At 46.4% G+C, this 23,871-nt stretch overlaps 1 protein-coding gene across 18 annotated transcripts in view; it reads left to right on the forward strand.

The window, feature by feature from the left end:
- Positions 1–23,871, forward strand: part of CLASP2 (cytoplasmic linker associated protein 2) — a 2,039,150-nt gene that overhangs the window by 338,613 nt on the left and 1,676,666 nt on the right. For all 18 annotated transcript variants that reach the window (XM_078688301.1, XM_078688302.1, XM_078688307.1 and 15 more), the window contains exon 5: positions 4,172–4,247. In XM_078688301.1, coding sequence (XP_078544427.1) covers positions 4,172–4,247 — 76 coding nt within the window. The remainder of the gene's footprint in view (positions 1–4,171; positions 4,248–23,871) is intronic.

Consider the following 23,871-nt stretch of genomic DNA (forward strand, 5'->3'; position numbering starts at 1 on the left):
TGCCTCGCAGAGTAGCGTATGCGCTGCCTAGGCTCGACCTAGTGAGGGGTCGCCAGTTATCTAGCGGTGAAATAATTCTAGAAGAGATTATTAAATATGACTGCAGAATGAGAATGTATTTGGAAAATTAGGTTTTATCTGTCCAAGTACAGCCACTAATTTTTAGGTCTCGCCTGTCAATGCGCATGCGCATTGAGCAGAGCGAGACTATGGGGGCTTAAACAAAGCTTACCTACACTGGCGATTCACTGGCGATTTGATGAAGTGCATGTGCACTTTTAACTCAATGCGCAAGCGCAATTAGTTAAAATGCGCGTGCACAGCATCAAATCGTCAGCTTAGTGCCGCCAGCAGCTCTTCCCGCTCCGCCCCCTGCTGCATCAAAGGCTTGGCGCTGTGCCTCAGCCCAGCCATTCTCCTCCCCTAATTACCCCCTGCGGCATCAAAGGCTTTTTCACGGCCGGCCGGCCGTGCTTTCAGTTCACGGCCGGCCGGCCGTGTCTCCTTTTTCTTTTTTTTTTTTTTCATTAATTGAATGTCTTCCAGCAAGCTCTCCTCATCCGTAGCTTTAGGTGTGATGACAGCATTTCCTTATAAGATTACTGCTCTCTTGGGAATATATGAGGGCAGGAAGCCTTCTGAATTCGGCTGATCATTATCAGAGAGTGTTTTGGTGAAAATACGGGACTTTTCTTATGCGTGCTGCTACAAAAAGAGCTCAGCTCTCCTTAGCTACGGGAAAGCTGTTTGGCTTACTTCTGCTCGCTCAGCCAGCAATTGTGCCATGTGGTGTGTTTTTAGCTTTACTAGCTCATTGGTGTGTACTGGCTTGCCACTTTGCTGGAATAAAGTACCGGCCATAACGCTGAATACGACTTTCTTTTAATTAGTTCACCAGTTTGCTGCCAAGTGAATTTGAGAGTAATAGTGGCAATCATGTTTGAAACTGCATAACGTGAGCGGAATAAGCTTGCAAGCCGCAATCACCCCACATCCACCACATCCACCACCACATCCACCACCACCTCCACATCCACCACCACCGTATCCACCACCACATCCACCACCACATCCACCCTCACCCTCACATCTACCCTCACCCTCTCACCCTCAACCCCTCACCCTCAACCCCTCACTCACCCTCACTCTCACTCACCCTCACTCACCCTCAACCCCTCACCCTCACTCACCCTCACCCTCACTCACCCTCACTCACCCTCACCCTCACTCACCCTCACCCTCACTCACCCTCACCCTCACTCACCCTCAACCCCTCACCCTCACTCACCCTCACTCACCCTCACCCTCACTCACCCTCAACCCCTCACCCTCACTCACCCTCACCCTCAACCCCTCACCCTCACTCACACTCACCCTCACTCACCCTCACCCTCACTCACCCTCACTCACCCTCACCCTCACTCACCCTCACTCACCCTCACTCACCCTCACTCACCCTCACTCACCCTCACCCACCCTCACCCACCCTCACTCACCCTCACCCACCCTCACTCACCCTCACCCACCCTCACTCACCCTCACCCACCCTCACTCACCCTCACCCACCCTCACTCACCCTCACCCACCCTCACCCACCCTCACCCACCCTCACCCACCCTCACCCTCACTCACCCTCACTCACCCTCACCCTCACTCACCCTCAACCCCTCACCCTCACCCTCACTCACCCTCAACCCCTCACCCTCACTCACCCTCACCCACCCTCACTCACCCTCAACCCCTCACCCTCACTCACCCTCAACCCCTCACCCTCACCCACCCTCAACCCCTCACCCTCACTCACCCTCAACCCCTCACCCTCACTCACCCTCACCCTCACTCACCCCCTCACCCTCACTCACCCTCAACCCCTCACCCTCAACCCCTCACCCTCAACCCCTCACCCTCAACCCCTCACCCTCAACCCCTCACCCTCACTCACCCTCACTCACCCTCACCCTCACTCACCCTCACTCACCCTCACTCACCCTCACCCTCACTCACCCTCACCCTCACTCACCCTCACCCTCACTCACCCTCACCCTCACTCACCCTCACCCTCACTCACCCTCACCCTCACTCACCCTCACTCACCCTCACCCTCACTCACCCTCACCCTCACTCACCCTCACCCTCACCCTCACCCTCACTCACCCTCACCCACCCTCACTCACCCTCACCCTCACCCTCACTCACCCTCACCCTCACTCACCCTCACCCTCACTCACCCTCACCCTCACTCACCCTCACCCTCACTCACCCTCACTCACCCTCACTCACCCTCACCCTCACTCACCCTCACTCACCCTCACCCTCACTCACCCTCACCCTCACTCACCCTCACCCACCCTCACTCACCCTCACCCTCACTCACCCTCACTCACCCTCACCCTCACTCACCCTCACCCTCACTCACCCTCACCCACCCTCACCCTCACTCACCCTCACCCTCACCCTCACCCTCACTCACCCTCACCCTCACTCACCCTCACCCACCCTCACCCTCACTCACCCTCACCCTCACCCTCACTCACCCTCACCCTCACCCTCACCCTCACCCACCCTCACTCACCCTCACCCTCACTCACCCTCACCCTCACTCACCCTCACCCTCACTCACCCTCACCCTCACTCACCCTCACTCACCCTCACCCTCACCCACCCTCACCCTCACTCACCCTCACTCACCCTCAACCCCTCACCCTCTCACCCTCAACCCCTCACCCTCACCCCCTCACCCTCACCCACCCTCACCCACCCTCACCCACCCTCACCCTCAACCCCTCACCCTCAACCCCTCACCCTCAACCCCTCACCCTCAACCCCTCACTCACCCTCACTCTCACTCATCCTCACTCACCCTCACCCTCACTCACCCTCAACCCCTCACTCACCCTCAACCCCTCACCCACCCTCAACCCCTCACCCTCACTCACCCTCAACCCCCCTCACCCTCACCCTCACTCACCCTCACCCTCACTCACCCTCACCCTCACTCACCCTCACCCTCTCACCCTCACTCACCCTCAACCCCTCACCCTCACTCACCCTCAACCCCTCACCCTCACTCACCCTCAACCCCTCACCCTCACTCACCCTCAACCCCTCACCCTCAACCCCTCACCCACCCTCACAACACATATTGTGTTACAATAGGTGTCACATTTGCGAAAGATAAAACTATTGGTATTGTAAATAACAAAGCTATTAATTTCGCTATTTTCAAAACAAGCACATAAATAAAAAATGTGTCCTTTACAATACCAATAGCTCAAACTTTCCTAATGCGAGACCTATTGCATTGCTGTGCTTCTCTCCCCTGCTGCACTCTCCTGCTCTCTAGAGATGTGGCCTAACGACCAGAGCTGCCATCTAAGTCACGTAAATACAAAACATGTTGCATTCCAAATGCTATAGGTGTCACATTCGCGAAAGTTATAACTATTGGCATTGTAAATGACAAAGCCATCAATTTAGCAATTTTAAAAACCAACAAATAAATAAAATATGTAATTTACAAGACCAATAACTCCAACTTTTCTAATGCGAGACCTATTGCATTTGCAATGCTTGTTTATATTTGTATGTATGGTTTTTCGATCAAATGTTTGCTTCAGTATTTGTTTTTTTTCTTCGTATTAGCTACCATCCTTTATACATTGGTGATCCTAACTACCTGTTTACTTTACTTCAGATAGTTCAAACACTTGTTTCCGCCTCATCTTTTCTCTGTCTATCGAACTGCTACTCCTGCTTTTATAGCCTAGCATAATCTGTTACTGCTTTCAAGTCACTTCTTATACCTCTGTGAACTCTTTCATACTTTGTTCTTCACTCTACCTGCTAATAAAGTTTGGAGTCAACTTCTGCTGTTTACTTGCTCTGCTTAACTTGTCTTTAAAAAACACTTTGAGGAGCACTTTCTGGCTATAGGTTATTAATTATAACTGTGTTGTAACAATTGAGCTTTGTTCTTGCATGAAATAACGTTTTGCTCTCTTTGTTCTTTTGTTTGAAATTTTATTGCCTGTATCCAAGGCAATATAATAAAGGAATAGACAATTCTACAGATGCACGTTAACTTGAATGTTTTACAATACCGTTTTAAAATTTTTACATTCATCAGTATCCATAAAAGTGTATTTCCTTTTTTTGTATATATATTTTGCAGCTATGGTGCACAACAGCTAGTTTTGAGCAAATTGGTTCCACACTTATGCACATTGTTTGGAGATTCCAATGGCCAGGTAAGGATATGTTTTAATGTGATTTTACTGTTATCCTTACACTACTTTTGATTGTGCTAATCCTTCTTTCTGATTCTATTTCGATTTGCCAATTGGTCATTCAGGTTTTTTTTTTATCCTTAGTGAATACAATACGTTCACTTTAGTTCCTAATATATTTTTATCTGTTAGTTCAATAGGTATTTATAATTTATACAACCCCTATAAATACACTTGTTTTGGATTTAATGCTTTTTAAATAATAAGAGAAATGTACACTTAAAAGGTACATCTGATAAATACTTCTAATTGCAGATTCCTCACCTTAGACTACTCCACAGATGCAAGACTGGAACCGTAAACTTTTCTTAATCAGTGCTTCGGCACACTGCTATTTGTCACAGTGTGGCTCTAATGACCCCAGAAGTGACGGAGCGGAGATGTTTATAAGGGCCACCTTTGTGTACTGATGTCCGTTCCATTCTTCAAGTGCCTCTGGATGCAGTGCAAGAGCTACACTTTTGCTGGTGTTTTGATGAGTTTCAAAATTAATTTTAGCACGCTTGGTAACAATGTCCTATCCCAAAACCACATGCTCCAAACCATTCTGCAATTGCAGAAAACAGAGGTCAGTCATGGACAGAATAAAGTTTTGCCAGTCACAGGAATACTCTAACTTCGTCCTTGTTTTTTGGGGAAGGTGCATTCCTTATAGCATTTACAAGTTCAGTTTTGGGTTTAATTCCTTCCCCACTCACCACATGACCAAAGTAAGTCACCTCTTACCTTGCAATGATTTGCTATACTCAGCAGTGAGACCCTTTCTATTTAGAATTTCCAAAACCTGCTCAAGTTTCAAGTCGTTCCTTTTTTAGTTTTACTCATCAATAGCATGTCATCCTGAATAGTTTGTGGCGTTGCGAAATTTTTAAAATGGGCTTGGCTGATTCGCTTGAAGAGACTTTCCATCTCAATTTAATTCTTTTTTTAACTAATTTATTTTTTGTATTACTGGTACTTCTTTTTTAAATTGTTCCTAACTTGAATTAGTCTTTTTGTATCTACGATGTGCTGTTTTATACCTATGTGTAATGCTTTTATGATACCTGCATATCGAAATAAAGCTATCAACCAACCAACGAAAATGACATTCTCCATTCCTTTGAATAATTCAGCCATTAATCTTTGAAACATTGCTGCCGCTGATGCAAGACCAAAAGCTACCTTAAAACATTAAAAAAATCCCAATGGAGTAAGGAAAGCTGTTAAAGTCTTTTGCTGGTAAGGTGTAGTTGGAGATAATGATAGGTGGCAGTAAGATCATTAGTCGTGAACCTTTCAATGCCTTTTGTTAAAGGCAGCATTTCAGTAATTCTAGAAAGTATAAATTGATCAACTTTGATATTTTTATTAAAATCTCTTAAATCTACACATAACTTAATCTTTCCATTGGCACATTGTGCCACAGCCGAAAGTGCAACCCAATAGTAAGATTTTACAGTCTCAATAATACCCTTTGATTGCAGTTTTTGTAATTCTTCAGAGACTTCATTCCTAATGGTTATAGGTATGTGCCTTGCTTTATGAACGCTAGGCATAGCATTCTCTTTTAAAAAGAACTTCTGTTGAAAGCCTTGCAGCTTTGTTTATTTTCCCGAAAAAACTTCAGTAAACGATTCCACCAGTCTTTTATCTACCTTGAACCCAAAGAATTAGGACCGGTTCAGGACTATTTGGGTCTAAAGTAACACCCAAATCGCTTGCTCCCTCTATTCCAATACTGAAGAACCTTATTTAGATACTTAAAGCTTACATTCAGTTTGTCTACCTTTAAAGTCAAATATCAATTTCCTGAACCCTATATCAATAGTTTCTCCCGTGAAGGTCTTCGGTGTGATATTGGGGTTCTAAATATTCACCTATGCTTTTTTCTCCCATACACTCTTGTTGGTTATTGTATATGGGGAGCCAGAATCAGCTAAAAATCGTCACTTTTTCCTCCCTAACTAATTTCACACAAGTTTTGTTCTTTAAACCTTGAACCCTTGATGCACCTGCATCTACACCAGCTTCAGACACAGCTATTTTTGAGTGTTCTTCTTCATCTACACTCAACACACATATTCATTTCAATTTCTTCCATACTGTAAGATTTTGAGTCACTTTTACCATCCAGGAACTTGACAGTATTGTCTTTCCTTTTGCGGCATACCTTGGAAAAGTGACCTACTGTACCACAGCCTGTACATTTCTTATTGCGAGATGGACACTTCCTATCGTTGACAAAATAACCTGCGTTAGAACATCTGTAACACATTCCTGAGCATGAGCTCAAGTTCACTTTCTTCTTAGCGTTGGAGAACTCCCCGTGTGAACTCACAAATCAGGTACAGGTCGGCTAATGAGAGACTGCAATCAAAAATAGTCTTGGAGGAGTATTTATTTAGCCTAAGCCTGAGCTATCCAAAGCATTTGGCTTTCAAGTATACTCTGCCAGACACAGCTGGCACAATCATTTTATGGTGTTGAGACATCATTGACCTATATTGAAATAGCTGAGTCATGTGTGTGCACAAAATAAAATGTGTATGTTAAGCTAAAGGAAAACACTGACAGGAATCTTATCAAAGCATGAATACATTCTCACAGTGCTGAGGACAGGTGTAGTTTCGACATCTGCTGTTTGTTGTCCTTTCTTAACTACCTTTTCATTCTGTTCTTAAAACACAAAGGAGCAGCTACAAGGATAAACCGTTCAAGGACTTTTGACCCTCCGCAGCCTAAGTGCAAAAACCAGGGTTTGAATAGCTGCATGGCTCATGAAGTCACGATGCAAACTCAACAAGTTGAACAGTTGCTCATTATTTCATGTATACTCCTACAAACCACCCTTTGAACAACTGTTTAACATGTTTAACTTTTCTATTCAATATTTATTTGCTTTAGTGTGACCAATTCTTTCAGCTGTATAATGACACTTGAAACATGAACAGTACTTGGTGGGGGAAGCATAATTTGGTAGATGCCTGATAGTAAACAGACAACATATTTACACATCAACAAATAATAGTGCAAAAGCTAGAACTATTATTACTTTTAATATAGTTCAACCCCAGGCTCCAAATAGTGAAGAAATAGTATTCCTAGCGCCTAATTACCGATCTCCTGAGCAGGGCTATCCATCTTAGCTATTTACCTTCTCTCTTTAGCTACATTATTTGTTAGCAGATGTTTGCTTACATGTTTCTGAAAATGGGGTCTGATACTGTGAAGCACTTGGCCCAAATAACAGGAATCATTAAGTGTCAAACTCGAAGGCAACAAAGGCATCATGTGTTGTGTTACAGAAGAAAGTTTTAGATAAATCCAACAATCGGAGACATTTAATTCCTTCTGATTGGCATTCATCATTTGTATTGCAACATTTTCATGTTACTCTTTGGAATGATGGTTGGGTAGATCTTCAGAAAGTGTGGTGTTGTCGGAACCTAATAATTTTTGGAAGTATAGATAATACAAGTAGATGACCATAGCGGTTAGGGTAGTAATGATGTTCAGGGAAAATGGTATGCACAATTTCTTTGTCAGCATTGTTCCTTTCCATCCTAATTTCCTAATTCCTCCTGACCAGTTGTTTAAAAGCCAAGTTTCATATTCTTCATCATCACTAGGCAGTGAGAGGTCACCAGTACTTTGCGGCTCTGGACCCAATAGTAAACTATCGTTGATTGAAATCATCTGGGGCAAACCAAAACGTTGAAATTATTCTTTGAGCAAGCATTGATCTGGGGGCATAGCATTGTATCCTGTAGTAGGTAGCCTTTAATCAAAATTTCCATATATTAGCGTTTTCTCAAAAAAGTTTCAAGCCGTTTTACAATGCCATCTCTTCCCAAATGGGAAGGGCCGTGCATCATCAATGTCATAATATATACTATTTTGTCAGGTAGCATGAATCAATAACCATATTGCTCCTTCCAACACCATTTACCAGAGTACCATATTGTTGTCATTTTTGTATCACTACTTTAGTTACTTGTTTTTTGCAAATCTTGTATGCCACTGTCACTGAAGTCAATAAACATTGGAAACATATGTTAATGACATGACAGTCTGTTCAGTCGCTTTGACTATCTTGTCAGTAAAAGCATTCCCTTTGCGTGTCATCTACAATCTTTTTGTGTGCATTTCCATTGAGGATAACTACTATTTAGGGCAATGATAAAATATTCCATGATTTAACAATCAGTGCACCATGTGTATTTTTATTCCTTGAGATGTAAGGAAACCTCTTATTCCCAAAGCCTGCCAAAATTATGCGCAATTCCAAATGTATATTGGCTATCAGTATATATATATTCACAGTTAATCCAGTTCTCAGATCACAAACCCTTGTTAATGCTATTAATTCAGCTGCTTGTGCCAATAATTCTAATAGTCTACAAGTTTCAGTGACATTGTGTAAGCTGGTAACAGCTTAGACTGCAGTGGTTTTCCCATCCTTGAGCTTAAAGCAAGAGCCCGTAACCCATCCTGTAAATCTATTCTCCCTTTGTTCTGTTCTTGTCTGATCAGTACACAATCATGGAGCATGTCAGTATCTTACTAGGGATGGGGCAAGAAGGTCGCTGGATTAAGTGTGTTACATTGATGTATGTTAACATGAGGACTCAACAAACAACTCATAATGTGTTAATGTGAGGTTTGTATTTTGTTTTAACAATATTTCTACAGAGTGAGGTACATACTGATGTTCTTCGAGTCCTAGAATCAGTAATACAGCCTTTTTTTGGGGGAAACCGCTACAATTTTAGTTGCACGCAGGTATGTTGGCAAGATAAATATGTACAGAGTCTTGTCCTGTCACCCTGTTGTTGTAGAAGAACAGCAAGTGCTCATCCATCGTGTTCATGCACAAAAAGATACAATTATTTAGTATGGTCAGACATTCCAAGAACAGGAACGTCACAAAATTCCTGTTTGATTTTCAGAAAACTATTCTGCGGTTCAGTCCACCATGGTAAATGTTTAGAAAGAAGGGAAAAGTTAGTGATCCATTGTCTACAATAGCCTGCCATACTTAGAAAGGCTTGTGCTTCTTGTTGTGTTGTAGGGGGTTGAATATTCAATATAGCTTTTGCTCTCTGAGGATCAAGTCTCCTTTCCCTCTTCATTAGAAGGTGTTCTAAATCGGCAACCTCCTGTTGAACAAATTATAATTTAGTGGGGGATACTTTGTGGCAATATGTGCCAAGGAAATATAATAGGGCAATGGTGTCAGAAGCGCAGTCTGTTTCGATGGTGCTGGCCAATAATAATTCACCTGTGTATTGTATGAGAATGGTGGTTGAGGGCCACGGAAAGCTGTTTAGTTGTGCTTTTATTGCCTGCGAATAAAAAACACAAACCTCCAAAACATCTTCCTTAATCGGGACATTGCTCTCTTTCTTTAAAAAAAAAAAAATCTTTTTATTAACAAACCTCAGGAGAATTGCAGACACAGTATGCATAATCAAGGTTACACAATCAAGCAAACACCATTTTGCCAGAATTATATATTCACTGTAAGATAGGCGGTATTCAACACCTTCTGCGAGCATCAGTTTCTCAAATTCACCCTATACATTTCTGCCAGGGCGGCCATATTTTTCCCCATTTCTTGGCAGCCCCCTGCTTTTGTACACCGTTTCATCAGAGCGTTGGCACCAGTCAAGGTCACGTTTCTATTCCTCCAGTGTCGGAGGTAGGGGCCCCCCCATTTTCTGACAATATTCCTCTTTGCAACCCCTGCCACAAGAGCCAGCCACAAGCCCTGAAATCTGGACCAATCAGTGACCGTTGTGATCATCAACAGGAGGCACTTTGCATCAAGGAGGACCATCATTTCCAGTACCCTAGACATAATACCCGTGACCCCGCGAAAGTACCGTGCAATCTCAGGACATTCCCCAGGATGTGTATGAAGGGTCCCTCCCCCTGGCATTCCCTAACACACTTCGCATCAGTGATCCTGCCCCATGTGTAAAGGTGGGTGCGCGGGTAATAGGTGCTTTGCAATATTTTTAAGTTGAACCAGTCTAAAGCGGGGGCGCATTGCTATTTCCCTAGGGCTCTGAATCGCCTCCTGCCACTTCTCCTCTTCAAGGGGTCCTAAGTCTTTTACCCATGCATTTCGGAGAATTGTCAGGGAATCCGGCACGTTGTTTATCAGCTTGCAATAAATCGTGGAGGTTGGTTTCTCGGCAATGGGGTCTAGGAGCACTCTGTCTTCCAGTTGTGAGTACTCTGAGACGGAAGTGCCACTGTGAATGTGTGTGCGCAGCGCGTGGACCAGTCTTAAGTATTGGTAATGCTGAGTCAGGTTGAGATCATATTCCAGCTGAAGGACCTCGAAGGGAAGGGGAGAGTTGCCCCTCCACACATCCCCCAGGTATTCAATGCCTATCAGTTTCCACCTCGGAAGCCTGTAAGGGCTGCTACTTCGCGTAAGGAGTCCCCTACCTATAGTGGGGTTTTACCTGTCAGCATCCCCGCCCAACCAAGTAGCTTATTGGCCTCCCTCCAGCACTGTGGTCCGGCCACTCCAATCTGGACTTTTGGGAGTAAAGAAGGGTCTCGCTGGCATGGCAGCTCTGGCTGCTTGGTACGCCGGCTTGTCCGTGTCCGAGTACACCCATTCATTAATGACCTGCAGCTGCGAGGCCCAATAGTAGAGTCAGGTATCGAGGATAGCCAGGCCACCGTCGTAGACCCCCCGCCGCAGTTTATGTAATGCTATCCTTGGCGATCCCCCCGCCACAACAATGTTCTAACTTCCTGTGCTACCTTTTTAAAGATGGTCTGAGGGACCTGATAGGGGGTGTTATGGAGCACATATAGAAGGTGCGGCAATGTCATCATTTTATATAGGGTCGCCCTGCCTACAAATGAAAGTGAAAGGGAGCGCCAGTAGCCAACATCGTATGGGGGCCCAAGTTCCTGTCGAAACACCTTCTGGTCCGGCGTTACATAGATACCCCGATATTTGAAACCCTCGAGCACCACTGGGACCGCACACTGCCTCAGGATCCTGGGAGGGGGGCCCGACAGAGGAAACACCACCGACTTGGACCAATTAGTAGCGTAGCCTGACTAACTGCTGAAGAGCTCAAAGATGTGGAGCACGCGTGTCATGGAATGTGCCGTTTGGAAAGATACAGAACAACGTCGTCGGCGTAGAGCGAAATTCGCTCTTCCCAGGTATGCCCCATATCATTGGGTCCTGTCGGACCCAGAAGGAAGGCTAGCGGCTCCAGTGCAAGGGCAAACAGGAGCAGGGATAGGGGGCAGCCCATTGCTCTCTTTTTTTAATACAGGGAAGATCGGGCTATTGCAAGGGAAACTCTGTATCTCTCTTATCCCTCTGTTCCTTAGTAATTCCTGTATCATTATTTCCATTTCCTATTCTCCTTCTGGTGATATTTTGTACTGTGGCACTCATGGGAGAAGAACATTTTGCTTCACAGGTAATTGTACAGGTGCTATCATCATACTTCCCATATCGTTCATACCGGAGGCCCAAACTTTGTTGTCTAACACCCATTCAGGTACTATAATTAGGAGTCAGGCAAAATAGACATTCGTGGGGAAAGGACACTTTTCGGTATGTTCGAGATATATGCCATCTGCGGTTCATTTTATTGTTGCATGTAACTTTTGAAGTAAGTCTATTCTCAACATGTTAAGGTCATATTTGTCTGTCAATGCAAAAACAATATGTTTGAGGCCTGTGAGCTGTAGATCACATGCTTTGCATACTCCTGCCATCGAGTGTTTGGTCCGGATGTTTGCAAGTTGTTTTTGTTAGAAGAATTCTTTCCAGTCACGAGGTAGGTGACTCCTCCTTTCGGTGATAGTGCGCATGGGCAGTGACTCCATTGTTAGTTTTTTAGGTCGAGGACCGAAGGTTGCGCTTGCGCAGTCTCCGGGAGGAGATTTAATGTTTTGGAGTATGGGGGCTTGAACCCGCCTCTCTCCTCCATTGGCTGGCTTCCTAAACGGAGGCCAGCCATTGGAGGAGAGGGTCGTCACTCCTTTAAAGCCCCGTCTCTTTTGGATTCGAGGGCGTGTTTTTTTGCGTTCTTTCGACTGTGACGTCATCCGTCACTCAGAACGCCAAAAACACGCCCCCGAATCCGAAATTTTCGGAGCTTTGCGGCCGCCATTTTGCTGCTGTATACCGTTAGCTAGCAGTCTCCGCATCGGGGGCTTCCATGGCTGCCTCCGCCCCTGCCCCTTTAGCCATGTCGTTTCCTGCCAGATTCCCGGCTGGCACTGTGCCCATTGCCTAATGCTGCAGCAAGATGAGCATCTTGTCCCCAGTGATGCCCTGTGAGCGCCGGTGCTCCTGTGGGCCGTAGTATGTCCTGTATTGGCGGCATCTGCTTCAAAATACATCTCCGCTGCCTGCGAGGATGGGCCCGGCGCCCCATTATGGCGGTGGTGCTGCTTTGCCAGCTGTTCCGTGTCTGCGGCGGCAGCAGGAGCGTCTTTAGTGACACAGCCTCTATCCAAATGGCAGTCCTCGCTTGAGCGGGCTCCTGAGGCCACACGGGAGCCCGCGGTGGAGGCAGGACCCTGACGGTGAGGTGATGGGGCTGCAATGCCACCCCCCGGTGGGGGCTGCGACCCTCGGTGGGCTGGATGCCAAACGGGGAATAAGATGGAAGTGAAATTCGGTCCGCAAACGGTGGAACACCCTAGGAGTACCAGTGACTGCCGCGGGGCTGGGACTGTGGCGGCGGACTAGCTGGAGGCCCGTGACCCTGTAGTGGCCTGCGCTGGAAGCGATCTCTGCTCCGTCCTGCCCTGCCGGAGCTGCGCAGGATCCTCCGTACCAGCGACCGGCCGTGACTATGTTCAGTCTGTGTGCGGCCCCTGAGGCCCTTCCGCCGCTATATCGCCAAGGGAGTAGCCGGCTGCTGAGAGGGATTGGTGAGGCCTACAGTGCTCGTGAGGTGAAGGTGCAGCACCTGGGGAGGAGTAGACTGGGGCTCATCTGAGGCAGTCGACCATCAATCGGCATGACGCCTCGTGAAAATGGACATCTGGTGTGTTCTCTGGGGTATTTAGATGGAGGAGGTTCAAGAGATCTGAGACCTTTTGGCGACCGCCCCCCCATAGCATTGGGCCCTGTTTCATCTCGCCCCCATCAGCGCTGTCTGAGCGTAAACCGGGCCTGAGATCGGCGACTCTGGGGCCCAAACTGCAGACACTACCAACGATCCCTGACACTGCAAGAACCGGGACCCTCTGCCTCATGCTGCCAGTTTGATGCTCCGGGCGGATCTGGGACCCCGAGAGAGCCATCCGAATCAGGCTGAACCACAGGAGCCGCTTGTGGCTCCTGGCTTGCGACCTTTAGGATGGTTTTATGTGGCTGCTGTGTGGGGTACGTTTAATTGCTAGAAAGGAAGCGCTTGAGATGGCTGGGAGCACACACTGAGCCCCTGGACCGTGGTCTCATCCAAACCCGGTGCGGGAGACACGTGCTGAGTGGCCCGGTGTTTGCACTGGCGGGTGGACAACACTGGGGAGTGAATGGACGTACAGTGATGACACGCCCGAGATCGGGGAAAACAGCACCTGCTTCCGTAAGGATCTTTGAACGGACCCGAAGTGATCCCTAATTACCTAGTCTACCGAGGACATGAGGTAACCCTTGTTCGGGGGCTTCCATGGCTGCCTCCGCCTCCGCCCCTGCCCCTTTAGCCATGTCGTTTCCTGCCAGATTCCCGGCTGGCACTGTGCTGCAGCGAGGTGAGCATCTTGTCCCCAGTGATGCCCTGTGAGCGCCGGTGCTCCTTTGGGCCGTAGTATGTCCTGTATTGGCGGCATCTGCTTCAAAATACATCCCCGCTGCCTGCGAGGTTGGGCCCGGCGCCCCATTATGGCAGTGGCGCTGCTTTGCCAGCTGTTCCGTGTCTGCGGCGGCAGCAGGAGCGTCTTTAGTGTTAAGTAGTTGTGGATTCCTGCTGGGAAATTACCACCTATAATCTGCCCACGTCCTCTCTCTCTGAGCAGATAAGCCTGCTTTATGCGGTTTAATGCGTTCACTGTTTGCAGTAACAGTTTACACCAGGTGTGGACTGCGCTCCTGAGCTGGGCCCATGTAAGGCTGGCAGAACGAGCACTCCGAAACCTACCTGGCACACCGGTGAGCCTCTCTTTACACACCCCTTAAAACATGTTCACCAGGGTAAAGGGACTCATGGTCCTGGGGAACCCACAAGCTACTTTTACACCCCATTATCCTATATGCAAGGCACCAGAGCTGTCCATATCTGCTCAATAAACAACAGAGGGCTGCAGGTTCTGTAAGCTGAGGGAGCTTACCATTCAACAGCGCTATCACTGTATGCTCAATAAAGAAGAGAGGGCTACAGGTGCTGCAAGCTAAGAGGTGAGGGTGCTTGTGGGGGGCTCTGTGTGTGTGTGGGGCTCTGTGTGTGGGGGGGCTCTGTGTGTGTGTGTGTGGGGGGGGGCTCTGTGTGCGTGGGGGGGCTCTGTGTGCGTGGGGGGGCTCTGTGTGCGTGGGGGGGCTCTGTGTGTGTGGGGGGGGCTCTGTGTGTGTGTGTGGGGGGGCTCTGTGTGTGTGTGTGGGGGGGGCTCTGTGTGTGTGTGTGGGGGGGCTCTGTGTGTGTGTGGGCCCCAGTGTGTGTGTGTGTGTGTGTGTGCCTCTGTGTGTGTGTGTGTGTGTGTGTGGGCCTCTGTGTGTGTGTGTGTGTGTGGGGCTCTGTGTGTGTGTGTGTGTGGGGCTGTGTGTGTGTGTGTGTGTGTGTGGCTCTGTGTGTGTGGCTCTGTAGCTCTGTGTGGGTGGCTATGTGTGTGTGTGGCTCTGTGTGGGTGTAAATGCAATAGGTCATGCATTTGCGAGCGATTAAGCTATTGGCATTGTAAATGACAATGCCATTTATTTAACAATTAAGCTATTGGCAATGTAAAGGACAATGCCATTTATTTATGATTTAAAAAGAAAAAAAAAGTCATGAGCAATGCCAATAGCTCTACCTTTAATAATGCCGAGACCATTGCATTGTAAGTGCTTGATTTTACTTGCATCGGGTTCGGACGGGTATTGCTGCTGCGCTCCGCTTCTGAATAGATCCTCAGGTTCCCCCTCGGTGCGTATCTCGCTCTACCTTAACAGTATTGTTCTTGCAGTTCGAATCAAACCCCTAATATTCCATTTTTTTTCCCGAAACAACTGCGAGTGGCCTTATTATTATTATTATTATTAAATCGATTCTTGGTATAGCTCATGGCTACCCTTAGGCATCACAGCGCTGATTGCGACGGCACCAACACGTTCCTGTTTTACTGCAGCTTCTGGAAAAGCCATGTTTTTAGTTGTTTCCTAAAAGAAAGGTGCTGTGATGTGGATCTAAGTTGTAGGGGGAAGTGTGTTCCACAGAATGGCTGCGTTGTGCGAAAACATACGTCCCCCTGTTCTTACCCTCCAGATCTTTGGAACTTTGACTAGGAACAGATTGGCAGATCTCAGAGTGGGCAGGGGGTGATGGAAGAAGACAAGGGTGGAATGAATTTTTGGGCCTGTCTTAGAGGGTTCTGTGTGCAATGCAGAGTGATTGAAACCTAACGCGCTCTGATATGGGGAGCCAGTGCAGTGTTCTCGGTGCTGGCTTAGCTGATTGTTTTCTGGGGATGCTGTATAATAGTCTGGCTGCGCAGTTCTGTACCACTTGGAGTTTTCTTATTACGGAGTTAGGGGTGCCCAGGTAAAGTGCATTGCAATAGTCCAACCGGGGGAGTAACCTTCCCAGCCAACCTTCCCGGCCCATCCGCGTCCATTTGGCTCATCTTCGATGGAACAGACTCCATTATGTTCTGCCCTCTGTGCCACGCAAAATATCCACGCATAGACTCTCATCAGGTGTGAATTTGTGCTTATCCCCCGAGCACAAGGAACAAGACTGCGAAGCGTGCTGCTCTTTCAGGTCAAAGAAAACTCTCAGAGATCGTCGGGCTCGACGTTGAGAGATGCAATGGTTAGATGTCACACCAGACCTCTCAGCGAAGAATCTGAGTAGGAAGAGGTATCGTGACAGAAGAGGAGATCGCTTTGGCGCCATCTGACTCCGGGTCCGACCTGCATATCGACCTCGAAGACGACAATGTGCCGCAGGGACAAGGGGACGTGAGTACTGAAGACACCTTCTCTACCCCTTCCTCCGTCCCTAAAACAATCTAAGGCTTCAGCACCACCTCCGCCTCAAGGCCAAGGTCGGCACCTAGAAGATGTTTCTCACGCCCGCCTCGTGGCTCGGCACGAAGCACTCCAAAAAACCTTCCAGCTTGGGACCGAGCCTGCCAAAGCCCACTCTCGAGCCAAAACCTTTGGTCTCCAAATCCAAGATCGTTCTGCACCAAAATCTTCGAAACCTAAGAAACCTTCAGAGTTGAAATCCTCAGCACCAAATGACTTTCCAGCTCGGCTTCGAAAGCTTTGGTGCCAAAATTCAAAGACTTGCCAGCAACACAACCGGATAAATAAAGACAATGCACTGCCTACATTGGATTCTTTTGATAAGGAAAAGTGTAGGCACTAGCCTTTTCTATAGTTCTCCATCTCCACCTCCTCCCTCTTCACCACAGATTGATCCATTAAATATTGCACATAGCCACTCTCCTCCACTTCAACTTGATACAGGTGACACTGACGATGATGATATACAAGTCCTTGGATGTATTACACTATTGACCCTCCACAGGATACAGACCCTGCTCTTTATCCTGCTAGGCCATCTCCACCCGATGACAATATGTCATACCAGCTACATATTGCCAGGGCAGCAGAATACCACGGGGTGGAGCTACATAAAGAGTCTTTAGACGAAGATTTTCTATTTGACACTTTAGGTACACATAGATCTATATAGACATAGATCCAACCAAACACGCCCTAGGCTCAAGGGTATGTAGAGGCATATGGATGATATTTTTAAAGATCCTATCCATGCTAGAATTCTTGCTCCCAGAGTGGACACACAATATAAACATAGATCCTATTTTTATCAAGGGTTAGTCACCATTTGACTCTAGTAGCATCAAATGCTAGGAAAAGAGCTAAGTCTCACGCCTCTGGGGATGCCCCTCGCCCAGATAAAGAATCAAAACGTATCAATGCTTCGAGCAGACGTGGAGCAGCACAAGCAGCTAATCACTGGCATATTGCCAATACGCAGGGCCTACTAGCAAGGTATGATAGAGCCCATTGGGATGAAATGTAGCAATTGCTTCAGTTTCTCCCAGACTAGCATAAGGCAAAAGCTCAGGACTAAGTCCAAGAAGGGAAGTTAATTACCAATGCTTCCATCAGATGTGCTCTGGCTGCTGCTGGCACCGCAACTAGATAAATAAATACTACCATCTTGTTATGATGCCATGCTTGGTTACGGATTTCAGGATTCAAGCTTGAAGTCCAACAATCCTTCTTAAATATACCATTTGATCTAAAACATATTTTTGGCCCTGATGTTGATTTAACACTTGATAAAATAAAAAAGGATACTGATGTGGCAAAATCAATTGGAGCAATTCATTCTCCCTCAGAGGTTCCTTTCGACGTTCTTTTTATAGAGGAGGGTCCAAGTCTATTGGTACCAACCAGAGCACTTCCTCTTTCGAAGGCAATTCTAAATCCTTCTTTACAGAAGGATTTTACAGAGGGGGTTATAGAGGAAATAGTCCTAGGTGCAGAGGTAAAAACACCACACCCTGGACTTCCCCTTCCTCAAACAAGCAGTGACTTTCCAACGCTTCCCGCCGACTATTCAACACTTGTTGGCAGAAGACTTCAAAACTTTCTCCCCATTTGGAACTCAATAACATCCGACAAATGGGTGCTTGGAATTATCCAACATGGCTACTGCCTGGAGCTTACCAACAATCCTCCAAACATTCCTCCTCTCCCACAAAATGTAACCTGACCATCTAGACCTATTTCAGTAAGGGGTGTTTTCTTTATTACAAAAAGGGGCTATGGAAACAGTCCCACTACAGTACCCAGGATTAGGGGTTTATTCACTTTACTTTCTGATCCCCGAAAAGGACGGATCTCTGAGACCTATTCTAGATCTCAGGGAGTTAAACAAATGCATATTGTCAGAACACTTTCACATGATTACTCTTCAAGAAGTACTTCCCCTGTTGCAGCAGAATGACTTCATGTCTATGCTAGATCTAAAATACGCCTACTTCATATTCCAATTCACCCCTCTCATCGCAAATTCCTCAGCTTTGTGATAGCAGGCAAACATTACCTATTCAAAATACTTTCATTCTGGAGTCACCAAATGTCTTGCTGTAATAGCCGCTCAACTCAGAAGACAGTGTATACAAGTCTTCCCTTACCTGGACGTCTGGCTAATCAAAGCAAGCACTTACCAAAACGATATACTTACTAAACACTCAGACCACAGTACATCTACTTCATCAGTTGGAGTTCACAATAAATGCACAAAAATCTCACCTGTGTCTGGCACAGGTGCAGTCTTATCTAGGAACTTCCCTCAACACTCTCGAAGCTCTGGCCACTCCCAATGTAGCCATGATTCACAATATTCAAGCCACAATATTACTTTTCCAACCCAATCAATCATTACTAGCCAGAATCTTCATGCTACTCCTGGGAATGATGGCTTCCTGCATAGCAATTGTGCCTCATGCAAGACTCCACATGCGTCCTCTGCAGGAATTTCTAGCACGTCAGTGGAATCAATCACAGGGTCTATTAACTGATCTAGTGTTGGTAAACAGCCGCACGATCGCTCTCTGTAGTGGTGGGATCCTCGAAACTTAGGAAAGGGGCGTCCCTTCATAGACCTGGTTCCACAGATTGTATTGACAGCAGACGTATCTCTAAACGGTTGGGGTGCCCATCTTCAACATTACTCAGTACAAGTGCTGTGGTCGGACAATCACAAATGTCTTCCCATCAACTATCTGGAACTGCTAGCAGTGTTTCTAGCACTGAAAGCTTTTCTGACCCAAGTCGTACACAAGACTGTCTTAGTTCGAACAGACAACATGACTGCAGTGTACTACTTACAGAAACAGGGAGGGACAGACTCTCTCCGATTATCGCTCCTTGAACAAAGCATTTGGAACTGGGCGATTCATCACAACATGTATCTCCTAGCAGAGCACCTTCCAGGAGTAGACAATCAGATTGCAGACCTGCTCAGCAGACACAGTCAACAAGTGGGAACTTAATCCTCAAGTTCTGCTCCCCTACTTCAAAGAATGTGGATTTCCACATATAGAGCTGTACGCCAGAGCGAATGTAAAATGACCAAACTTTACATCAAATGGCCAGACAGGGTAGGAAGTCCCTATCCTATCTGGGCCCCCATTATTGGAACAAACTTCCTTTGCAACTAAGATAGTGCATAGATTATCTTCATTTTAGGACACAGCTCAAGACCTCTCTCTTTTGTTTCTGATTTTCAGTAGACCGCTTTCCACACGCTGCCCGTCCAAGTGTAGAGATACCCCTCCCGGGGTCGATTCTGGCGCTTTACAAATAAAATAAATAAATAAATAAAGATTCCACATCAAGCATCCTAGGGCAATGCTCTATAGCTGAATCGGTTGGGGATATTTGCTTACACTTTTCTGCCTCTTCCACTAATTCCGTTTGGGTTTGGAAGCTCAGGCAAACATCCCTCACATTCATAATGGTAGCACCTACTTGGGCTCGTCAACCTTGGTAGACCACCTTATTAGAACTCTTGGTGGTTCCACATCACAAATTAGATCTCACACCCTCTCTCCTCACTAAGAGCCATGGATAAATCAGCTATCCAAATCCCAAAGAACTCAACCTAGTGATTTGCCTCCTGAAGTCATAGTTTATTTATCTACAACTAACCACCAGACTGTATGAATATTCTGAAAGAGGCTAGAAAGCCTAGTACTACAGCATGTTATGCAGCAAAGTGGAAACTTTTTGTTGTCTATTGTAACAACAATCATATCAATCCACTTGATGCTTCTGTGCAAAACGTTGTTTATTTGTTGCATTTAGAACTATCCATCCATTCGCTTACATCTAGCAGCTGTAGCTGCATACTTACAAAACAGACAACATCTGTCTATATTCAGAGTACCAGTGATTAAAGCATTCCTGGATGGATTAAAAGGAGGAATACCTCCAAGGATTCCACCTGCTTCAGAGTGGAATTTCAACATAGTCCTTACAAGACTAATGGGCCCACCTTTCAAGACTAATGGGCCCACCTTTCTAACGATTACACAAATGTCAACTACAATTTCTATCATGGAAAGTCTTTCCTCATAGCAATAACCTCAGTTGGTGAACTCCAGGCTGTATCCATACAAGAGCCTTTCTTTCAACTTCACAAGGATAGAGTGGTCCTAAATTCCTCCCAATCAATCAGTTGGGTTACCTGTTTTCTTTCCTCAACTTAATTCTGTAGCCGAACAAGCTCTACATACACTTGATGTTAGGAGAGCTATTCTTTACTACATAGAAAGAACTGCAGACTTCAGGAAAACAAAACATCTATTTGTTGCTTTTTCTCCGCCTCACTAGGGCAATCCTATCTCTAAGTCAGTTATTGCAAGATGGAGTGTAAAATGTATCCAAACATGGTATACTAAAGCAAAGAGAACTTTGTTGGTACCAACTAGAGCGCATTCCAATCGCAAAATAGGGGCTACTATGGGCATCTTGGGAAATATCTTCTCACTCTTCTACCAGTCCTGATCCGCTGCAGCTGATATGCCAACTGTGCGGAGGACTGGTTCCACTTTCGGGCTCCTCACTTCCGCCCACTCTGTTTCCGCTTTCTCTGCTGCGTCTGCGGTCCTGTTTGCTTTTGCCTTTATATTTCTGATGCTAACAGGCGCGTACAGTGGACGCACCGCTGGCGTGCCAAAGGCAAGCCCGTCTGCACCCGTCAGTGTCCCGGAGGCCATCCTGCCCAGTTTCCCTCTGGTGAGTTTTACCCTAAATGATATAATAAGGAAAAACTGAAACTGCTCAGCCTCAGGGGGCTACCACTATGTCTGTGCAAAGCTGCTGATCCGAGCTTAGAGGCCGAATTTCGATGCAACAAGTTCAACTGTCCTCTTCTCCAGGACAGAGATCTGGTATCCAAGATCCTCCCTAGTAAGAATAAGTGTAAAAACAATAAGAAAACAGAGGATATATAGGCCATCCTTTTAAACTGTCGCTTTATGCACAAGCATGACTCGCACATTTATGACTTGCTTTTAGACGAACAGCCAGATCTTTTATTTCATACTGAGACCTGGCTATCTGAAGCCTCCAAACACATTATTACCTCGGCCATCCCTACGGGGTACAAAATTCTTAGGAAGGACCGACCTAGTGAGAAGGGGTGACGACGTCGCCATAATTTACAATCAAAATTTATATTGCTCTCCCATCTTGATATAAATCATTGAGGGCGCAGAGTCCTTAGGCTTCGGTTGTACCTTATCCCCTCATCAGAGCATCGCTGGATTTCTGATCTATAGACCTCCAGGTGCAATTGGAAATTTCTTTACTAAGCTAAATTCATTCAACTCCTCCCTGGCCCTAAAATACAATAATTGCCTTACTTTGGGAGATTTTAACATACATATGGACAATGAAAAAGATCTCCAAATTACCTCCTTGTTGGACGCGCTACAGTTCTTCAAGATGTTTCCATCTATTTCTTTCGCCACCCATGAGAAGGGCCATACCCTCAACCAATTTTTTTTTAATTTTGACATATCGGTTAGCCCCCCTCTTCCCATCACTTGGTCTGACCACTCCTATTAAAATTTGATATTCCCACAGCCCTTCGGGCCAACACAGGACTGAAGGTCTCTAATTATAGGGCGTTCCACAAATTATCCATCCCAATGTTAACCAACGCCCTTGGTCGCTCCCCACCAGAGCTGTCTGGCATCCCCTGACTCGGATGCCCTCCTAATAGATTCATGGCTCCTTACCAATATTGATGTAGCGGTTCCAGTTGTGTCCCGCTCCTCAAAGAGGTCGGACCCACTGGCTCCTGGGCTCCGCGATCCCCTCAGATCTAGCAAAAGGAATTGTAGAAAATTGGAACGGAAATGGCGTAAATTCTATCTACCTGAGGACAGGAAGATGTACAAAGATATTTTAAAAGCTCACTGCATTCTCGGAAAAGCAGCCATAAAGAACTTCTTTCAAAGCAAGATTGAAAATGCCCAAAATAAGAGTAAGGAAATCTTCAATACAGTGAAATCCTTCACCTCTCTCGAAAGCCGGCTCAAAGGAAGGGCCTTGCACAGAAGAATGGTCAAAGCAGTGAGCTCAATTCTTCCACAAAAAAATCTTTCTCCAACATCTCAGAGGAAAAATTGACCTATCATAGTGCAAATAGCAGATCTCACCTCGTGGATCCTCCGTCTTTACTAGCTTTCCCGGAGCTTCAGCTGCTAGAGTCATTGACCCTTCTCCGAAGCATTAAGTCTTGCTCTCCCCTACGGGATGCTGCCCACGAAATGCGAACGCCCCCCCACTTTCTGGGAGGTGTTGGACCTAGGCTCGGATCTGTTCTCCACTTCTGATGGGGGGGGTGGGAGGGGGGGGGAGAGGGGGCGGGTAAGAGGGGGGAAGACTTGGAGGGTGTAGGAAGGGCCAAAGGATTGGGTCGGGCTATAGGACGCACTAGATTTGAGGTAGACCATCACTATACCCACTAATAACTGATATGATGTGATGTTTCGCTAATGTAAGTGCTACTGCACTTTCACTGCTCCATGATGTGTCTTATGATGGAACTGTTTTTCAATAAAAAGATGTTTGAAAAAAAAAAAAGTCTTGCTCTCCTACCGACCCATGTCCAGGGAATATCCTGACCTTATTACCTTCCACCATAAACCCCACGGTACACCAGCTCTTTAATGCTTCCCTCTCCACAGGCATCATTCCGAAATTATGGAAGCACGCAAAGATTCTTCCACTGATAAAAAAGGCTAACGCCAATCTTACGGCCCCTGCCAACTACAGGCCAATTTCCCTGCTTTTAAATTATTAGAGAAGCATGTAAATAGGGCCCTGCAAAAACACATTGAAGATGGGAAGCTCCTTCACGAGTCCCAGTCCGGTTTTAGGGCCAACTTCAGTACGAAGTCTGCTCTGTTGGAAGTGACAGAAATTATTAAGAGCAGGCTGGACCAGGGAGGCAAAGCTGTCCTGATACTACTCGATCTGTCCGCAGCCTTTGATACGGTCCCACATGAGAGGCTCCTGAACAGTCTTGCAAACATCGGCCGGGGAGGGTCATTAATGTAGGTGTCCCTCAGGGATCCATTCTCAGCCCTACCCTCTTTAATATTTATCTATCTCCCCTTGCATTTCTGGTAGAGGAAGAGGGCGCCAAAGTAGTTTCCTATGCTGATGACACTCAGCTGATTTTTACATGTGATAAAGGTTCAGACTTTGATGGGGTAATGATTAGGTCTTGCCTCACAAAGGTTTTCAGTTGGCTTAAGATCAATCAGATAAAGTGTAATCCTGCATGGATGAAATTGAGATCACTGAAAGGATGCTCTCACTAGATCCTTTAAGCCTACCCCCTGGTCA

The sequence above is a fragment of the Lissotriton helveticus genome, chromosome 4_1 (genome assembly GCF_964261635.1).
Source record: "Lissotriton helveticus chromosome 4_1, aLisHel1.1, whole genome shotgun sequence".
NCBI classification, from domain to species: domain Eukaryota; kingdom Metazoa; phylum Chordata; class Amphibia; order Caudata; family Salamandridae; genus Lissotriton; species Lissotriton helveticus.